Source organism: Physella acuta, unplaced genomic scaffold (assembly GCF_028476545.2).
Source record: "Physella acuta isolate Inbredline_101_S28 unplaced genomic scaffold, ASM2847654v3 ptg000017l, whole genome shotgun sequence".
NCBI classification, from domain to species: domain Eukaryota; kingdom Metazoa; phylum Mollusca; class Gastropoda; family Physidae; genus Physella; species Physella acuta.
In genome coordinates this window covers 1196519-1205000 of record NW_026731537.1, presented here as the reverse complement: position 1 = coordinate 1205000, position 8482 = coordinate 1196519, and the positions used below count along the sequence as shown (strand labels likewise).

The 8482-nt window shown below is 41.5% G+C and overlaps 1 protein-coding gene across 1 annotated transcript in view; it reads right to left on the bottom strand.

Moving 5' to 3' along the window:
* LOC131938730 (glycine receptor subunit alpha-2) overlaps positions 1–5983 on the bottom strand; it is a 33179-nt gene extending 27196 nt beyond the window's left edge. Inside the window, exons 1-2 of the mRNA XM_059296871.1 lie at positions 5838–5983; positions 469–539 (exon numbers count right to left, since the gene is read on the bottom strand). Coding sequence (XP_059152854.1) covers positions 469–539; positions 5838–5983 — 217 coding nt within the window. The remainder of the gene's footprint in view (positions 1–468; positions 540–5837) is intronic.
* Positions 5984–8482: the final 2499 nt, after the last annotated feature.

The following is an 8482-nucleotide window of genomic DNA, read 5'->3' as shown; positions in this document are numbered from 1 at the left end:
GTACCTTGCTCTAACATTAAACTAAAATTGTACCTTGCATTAACATTAAACTAAAATTGTACCTTGCTCTAACATTAAACTAAAATTGTACCTTGCTCTAACATTAAACTAAAATTGTACCTTGCTCTAACATTAAACTAAAATTGTACCTTGCTCTAACATTAAACTAAAATTGTACCTTGCTCTAACATTAAACTAAAATTGTACCTTGCTCTAACATTAAACTAAAATTGTACCTTGCTCTAACATTAAACTAAAATTGTACCTTGCTCTAACATTAAACTAAAATTGTACCTTGCTCTAACATTAAACTAAAATTGTACCTTGCTCTAACATTAAACTAAAATTGTACCTTGCTCTAACATTAAACTAAAATTGTACCTTGCTCTAACATTAAACTAAAATTGTACCTTGCTCTAACATTAAACTAAAATTGTACCTTGCTCTAACATTAAACTGAAATTGTACCTTGCTCGTAGTCCGGAGATATCCTGGGGTTGTAGGTCGAGTTCTCGATCAGGATCTGTAGGACGTCCTGTCTGGAGGAGAGAAAAGTCGAGGGTTAGGACAATTGACCACAGGACAATTGACCACAGGACAATCGACCACAGGACATTAGATCACAGGACTACTGACCACAAGACAATTGACCACAGGACAACTGACCCCAGGACATCTGACCACAGGACAATCGACCACAGGACAATTGACCACAGGACATTAGATCACAGGACAACTGACCACAGGACAATTGACTGCAGGACAATTGACAGCAGGACAATTGACCACAGGACATCTGACCACAGGACAATCGACCACAGGACAATTGACCACAGGACAATTGACCACAGGACAATTGACCACAGGACAACGGACCACAGGACTGACCAGGAGAGATAACATACGCTCCTATTTTTATTGTCTTGTTGTGAAGGCTGGGGTTTGATAACATAACATCAATGTCACTTCTGCTTAATGGCGTACAACACATACACGAACACATAAAAACACACAAACACCCACACACAACTGTCTAGTGACGTTATCCCACAATTGTTAAACGTCTGAAGCCTATGTCGTGTGAAGGCTACAGCCAGGTATCGTCTGTTTCATCTCTAGCACGGTTCCAGATGTCATATTCTATCAGAAGACGTCTGTCTGTCTGTCTGTCTGTCTGTCTGTCTGTCTGTCTGTCTGTCTGTCTGTCTGTCTGTCTACCCTAGCACGGTTCCAGATGTCATATTCTATCAGAAGATTTCTGTCTGTCTGTCTGTCTGTCTGTCTGTCTGTCTGTCTGTCTGTCTGTCTGTCTACCCTACCATAGCACGGTTCCAGATGTCATATTCTATCAGAAGATGTCTGTCTGTCTGTCTGTCTGTCTGTCTACCCTACCACATCACACAATAAACGTGTGCTTGAACAAGCTGTGTTCTGCAAGTACTTTATATGCGGCGTTAGATCTATATTGTCAGTATTTTAGCTGATATATCTTATGTTCAAATGTCGAAGTTTTAGCTGATATACTGAGTTCAAAGGTCGCAGCTTTAGCTGATATACTGAGTTCAAAGGTCGCAGATTTAGCTGATATACTGAGTATAAAGATCGCAGATTTACATGATATACTGAGTTCAAAGGTCGCAGATTTACCTGATATACTGAGTATAAAGATCGCAGATTTATTTGATATAGTCTCTATTTCAGGTGTCATGTTTTAGGCCAACGTTTGATGTCATTGTCTAACTGACAAATGTCATCTTTTAGGTCAACGTTTGATGTCATTGTCTTAATGTCAGATGTCATGTTTTAGGCCAACGTTTGATGTCATTGTCTTAATGTCAGATGTCATGTTTTAGGCCAACGTTTGATGTCATTGTCTAACTGACAGATGTCATCTTTTAGGCCAACGTTTGATGTCATTGTCTTAATGTCAGATGTCATCTTTTAGGCCAACGTTTGATGTCATTGTCTTAAGGTCAGATGTCATGTTTTAGGCCAATGTTTGATGTCATTGTCTTAATGTCAGATGTCATGTTTTAGGCCAACGTTTGATGTCATTGTCTTAATGTCAGATGTCATGTTTTAGACCAAGGATTGATGTCATTGTCTTAATGTCAGATGTCATGTTTTAGACCAAGGTTTGATGTCATTGTCTTAATGTCAGATGTCATGTTTTCGGCCAACGTTTGATGTCATTGTCTTAATGTCAGATGTCATGTTTTAGACCAAGGTTTGATGTCATTGTCTTAATGTCAGATGTCATGTTTTAGGCCAATGTTTGATGTCATTGTCTTAATGTCAGATGTCATGTTTTAGACCAACGTTTGATGTCATTGTCTTAATTTCAGATGTCATGTTTTAGGCCAACGTTGGATGTCATTGTCTTAATGTCAGATGTCATGTTTTAGACCAAGGTTTGATGTCATTGTCTTAATGTCAGATGTCATGTTTTAGACCAAGGTTTGATGTCATTGTCTTAATGTCAGATGTCATGTTTTAGACTAAGGTTTGATGTCATTGTCTTAATGTCAGATGTCATGTTTTAGGCCAACGTTTGATGTCATTGTCTTCATGTCAGATGTCATGTTTTAGGCCAATCTTTGATGTCATTGTCTTAATGTCCAGCATCAATAGTGGAAGGTAATACCGTTAAGTCGAGAAATGCAGTTTTTTTCTGACGGTTAATTATCCTAATGACATAATCAGTTGTGCTGTTTTAATGATTACCAGAGACAACAGGTGTAGTTAATTAACAGGTACAATATGGCCTCCCCACACCTCCCCACACCAGATCTACGAAAACCAGGACAGCGGTACTTTAGGTGTACCCTAAAGTGGATCAAACATTTAGCAGCCCGGTCAAGTAAGGAAAGTTAAAACGTAAGACGTTTTTAGTATCCAATAATGAGTTTAAGATATTTGCAGTTTCTTCCTTAGTCCCCCCCTCCCCCCCCCCCCAAAAAAAAAGTTTGTAAGAAATACTGGATATTTGTTCAATGGAGGTTAGTCTGTCAGTAATGTTTTGTGTTGGTAGAGAAATGTAGCAATTAGCCAGCAAGTTGGTCTCTCGCTAATTAACTACACACAAACTGGACTTAAGTTGGTCACGCTAGACTAATCAAGCGTGACTGGTACCACTTATCGAGATGTCGCCACAAGGGAATTCTAATGCCAGGTTTTGTCACGGGGAGGGAAGCTGGCAAGTGGTCAAAGTACAGTGTAAAACTGGCAAGTGGTCAAAGTACAGTGAAAAACTGGCAAGTGTTTGAGTAAAGTGTGAAAAAACCCGGCATGTTGAGCGGTGTTAGGGCGGTGTGACACAGTACTTGATTATTGATGTTTACTTGATGTCTGCCGATAGTTGATTGTATTGTCTTGATGCTTTTAGATCCAGTTCCAGTTGGGTGGTCAGTGGACAGCAAGGTTTAAGTTTTTCATAACTTGGTTTAATGCCTGTAGGACCTTCACGTTTGTTGGCGTCACTAGGGGGTACGTCGGGTGGGGGGAGTATAGGTGGGGAGCGGAACACACATGGTATGGCTGTTCATTCGTCATTCCATACTAACAGTAAACACAAATGTTGGTTGTTAAAGTCTGACTGTCGGGGGCAGCAGAACAAACCAAACGAAAACGTGAGACCAATATGGCGCCTATAAAAAACGTTGGAGCGCTCTATGGACAAAGGAAATTAGGTTTCAACTCCGTAAAATATGTATGCGTGTCTTGCTTTGTGCTCAATAACTTCTAAATTAACACTTTTATCTGCGATGTTTAACAACAACGATCACGTTATCGGTGCTTTGTACTGGTGGTTTATTTTATTTATCGATGTCTTTACGCTGGGGATTTATAGAAAACAATGGGGAAAAAAAGTTGCGGAAAAAGAAATGCTTTGTTGGGCAGAGACCATCAAAATGGGTAAAAAGTTAATCAGCGGGGACGGATGGACTATACTCCAGCAGGACAGAGAACTCTGGAGAGCTGTATTTGGTGGCTCATACTCCAGCAGGACAGAGAACTCTGGAGAGCTGTATTTGGTGGCCCATACTCCAGCAGGACAGAGAACTGGAGAGCTGTAGTTGGTGGCCCATACTCCGGCAGGACAGAGAACTCTGGAGAGCTGTAGTTGGTGGCCCATACTCCAGCAGGACAGAGAACTCGCTGTAGTTGGTGGCCCATACTCCAGCAGGACAGAGAACTCTGGAGAGCTGTAGTTGGTGGCCCAAACTCCAGTAGGAGAGAGAACTCTAGAGAGCTGTAGTTGGTGGCCCATACTGCAGCAGGACAGAGAACTCTGAAGATACCTGTCAAGTTGGGGCAAGTAGACAGGAAACTGTATCGTGTTGGGGCTCTGGTTGATGTCGTGTTTCAGTGTCCTTGTGTTTTTGTCTTGCGTTGTGTTATGTGTTGGGTCATGAACGTGTCCGTGTCAAACTGACTTCGTGTGTTGTCCTGAGAGCACATTCAGATCGTGGGGTCAAGGTTACAAATATGGCGGACCACGGTGTTACACTTAGCTGGAGAGACAAAGAGAGGGAGAGAAAGAGAGAGAGGGGGAGAGAGACAGAGTGAGTTAGAGGGAGAGAGTAGAGCTGTGAGACAGACAGAGAGTGAGACAGAGATAGATAGAGAGGGCAGAGCTATGAGACAAACACGTCCACGCCAACGTTGAGGACGTTAGTCAGACACGTCCGAGATCTTGCACTGATGACGTCAGTCACCGGGCTCCGGGCTCCCCTCCCTGAGCCCAGTGGGACGGAAATAACCGGATGGTATCAGCATGTGGAGCCGCTGGGTGGGGGGCAGGGCCAAGGACGAGGGGCGTGTCGCTGATGACATCACTGACACTGTCCAGCCATCACACACAATATTTTTTGTTGAGTTTTTAGCTCAAGTTTTTAGCTCAAGGTTTTAGCTCAAGGTTTTAGCTCAAGGTTTTAGCTCACTAGATGTCAGTCTTGACTTCCAACCAGCCACTGCAGCCTTAACAGCGTACCATCAGATGAAGCAGCAATGGATGGAAGGTCTAGTTTTGATGGATCATCCAACTAGGTAAATGATGGGTGTGGGGAGGGGGCGTTAGGGCGTCTGTTAATGCATCTGTTAAACAGCACGGGAGGAGGGGTGGGGGTCATTGTGTCATAGTTTTGCTTAAGGTGATGTCATTGTTTTCTTTAGAATGTGGCAGACGGTGATAAAAATAAAACTGAATTTTTCATGAACAGGCCTTCGAGAAATATTTGAAAATAAAATAAATTTAAAAACAAAGCCCCCCCCCCCCCCTCCCCCCAAAAAAAATGTAAACAATAATAGCAGACGAAGCTCCATGTGGTCTGTCTGATGTTTGTGTTAGGAAAAAAATCAATTTGTTGAAAACTGAGATGATAAATATTGAATGTTGGTACTGGTTTGTGCGCTCGTTGGTGTGGTAGTTGTAGTCGCTGGGGTGGGTCGACTCAAGAAACTTAAGCAATACACCCGAACATGCCCCAAAGAAAACTTGAGGCACCAGTCAGTGTAAGAATTTGAAGGTTCAAGTTCTCTGTTCATCAGGGTAAAAATTTGATTTTTATATTGGGTAGGTTCGTCTGTACGGATGGAGAGTTCAAATAGTTGGCAGTTTAGTTTGGATTCAGGTTTTGGTTAGGTGTTTTAGATCAACTCAAGAGATAGTTTAACCTTTTACGTTGGGGTCAAGTAGATCTTATTCTGTTGGTTAATGCCCTATCACGTGGCTATAAAATCTACTCAATGTCGTGAAGCTTACACTTACTCGGCTCAAGAGGATACAAAAAAAATTTCTAGACTTTACAAAATGGAGAAAAAAGTGTTCCCGTTACCTTGGCAACCCGACAAGCCTCTCCTTGTCGTGACGTTTCTTGTGTTTGTGTCTCCGGTCACCAGTCGTGGACACGACAGCCGACAGCAGCGATAACAGCAGGACAGCTCTCGACAACAGCAGGACAGCTTTTGGTCTGGGCAACATGGTCGATGTGTCTAGCTACTTCACCACACGAATCACGTCAAAAATTTCATCCACGCTACCAGTTATTTAAACCTATATCACGGTCAAGGGTCGAGTCTTCCAATAAATATGCTCGAAAATTTGACCCTGCTAACAATGTGCTACAGTTTGTTGTCTCTACCTCAGTTCCAATGTATGGAACAACAAGTGCTGACACTTTCTAATTCAAACAAAGTTGAGATAAGTATCACGATTCACAAGAAATATCAGAAGTAACCCTGAAGTAACATGCACTAAACTTCAAATATACCTGCACAAAACCTGAACTAAACCTGTACAAAACCTGCAAGATTCCTAACTGCGGACGGTTAAATACGACAGCACTGGCGTCGTCTTCCGATGTCTACAGTAGCCCCTGGCATCAAGCTGTACCCCCCCCCCCCCACCTGCCCCTACCCAATACCTCGCCCCTAACCAGACCTCGGCCCTACTTCACCCTATGATGTTATCGTCTCATTTCATCTACCCAGACTCCCCACCCCACCCTATGATGTTACCGTCTCATTTCATCTACCCAGACTCCCCCACCCCCACAGCCCGATACCCGCCACATCCACTAAGTAAAATGAGAATTGAGACGCGATGTAAGCAGGGCTGGATTATGAAAACAAAGCTCCACTCTGTTGGACTCGAACCCTAATCCTTTACGTGACGCACGTGTAAGAAGTATCGGCTAGACGGAAATCTTCAAGCTAAAACTCTAATGTAACTTAGCAATCAGTTTATTAATCGTGAAGCTATAAGTCTAGAACAATCTTGGAGATGTTATTCTTATAATAAAATATTACATCACGTTCTTAAATTCGTATAAAAATATCAAAACATCACATCGTAAAACACTTATGATAAAAAGCATCACACAGTGTAATTACTTTATACAGCAATATACCATAACTCGAATTATTTAAATTCGCATCAGCATATCATTTAACTACAAGAAAAAATTTAGCACTCACGAAATATCACAGGAGAAATTTGTTTACATTGCACACGTCAACTCCACTGAAATACGTCAACTCCACTAAACACGACAACTCCGCTATGAAACACGACAACTTAAGCTGTTTGCTACCCGCTACCCCCATATTGGCTACATAAAAACTGAGCCATCAATTACTGCTATATGAGCTGCTATTGGACCTCACGACACTGACTTCACAGCTCTATTTCCTTACAAGTCTACCCACAACACAACGCGAGCTGCTCACTGTAATTATAGAAGTCGCGAGACACGGAACTACACGTCTCGCATTGCGAGACTCCCAGTTTTCAATTGACGCGCGCAGGCCTACCGCACAAAGACAACCGGATATTGAATCAACTGTACGCCGGAGCAGCATCAATAATTCATTAAACACTAGTTTAAACCCCGAGGTCGTTCATGCCATCAGTTGCTACACTTTTTTAAATTAGAAAGTAAAAAAAGAAAAAAAATAGGAAAAAGAACAACTTTTTTTCAATTCTTTAAGTAGTTTTTTTTTTTGAAAGGACAATTTTTTTTTAAAAGCTTAGAGTAGGTAACCCATCCTGTTCATAGAAGATGCTAAGTTTAATTCTGTTACAGCTTGATGATAAACAAAAACAAACACCAGTAGCCAAGGGGGGGGGGGGAGGGGGAGTTGGAGCCTGACCGTTTCAACAGTTTCAGGGTTAGGAGTTTTATGAAGCTGATCAGAGAATTGTATACACGTTGGTTTAGTTTGTGTTTAGTGAAACAAGCGATCGGCAAATATTACCGGTACAATATCGTTGTTTGCACGATTTTTTTTTTCAAAATTGAAAGCCCCGACAGAACAGAGAAAGAGAAGTAGTTTAGGTTTCACCGATAGCAGAGTATGGTAATTATATTTAACTTATAGCAGAGTTTTGTTTAAAAAACACGACTGGTTTGGAGCTAGGCCTGGGTGTGTTTTCAATATTTAAAAAAAGAAGCGACACAAAAACAGGAAAAGAAACAAAATTTAAAAAAAAACAACTCAAAATGCACAGACAAGGTTTAAAAGAAAACAAAAACGACAGAGGAAAAAAAGTTTAAAGGCACAAAAATGGCCAGACAATAAAAATTCTTTAAAATGTAAAAAAGACAGACAGACCAAGCGGCCAAAAAAAAAAAAAAAAAAAAAAAAAAAAAAGAAGCAGACGGCCAAATATTTCTCAGACAGAATTGTTCTGCTCCTGAGACCGGACAACTCGTCCTACGGGAGCGGATAAATGGGGAAATTATTCAACAAGTCGGACATTATTAAACTGATCGACAGCGGTCATTACATATTAGATGGCCAGGGTAGACGGTAGTTTATGTGTGTCTTGTGACCGGAGGTAGCTAGGCCACAAGAGGTCACCACCTTTCTGTTGGCCAGAGGTAGCCAGTGATCAGTCTCACTACTGTTGACAAAAGTTAGCCAGTCTAGTCAAATTACAGCAACAAGTCTAGAAAACAACTTGAACAAAAAATTCAAC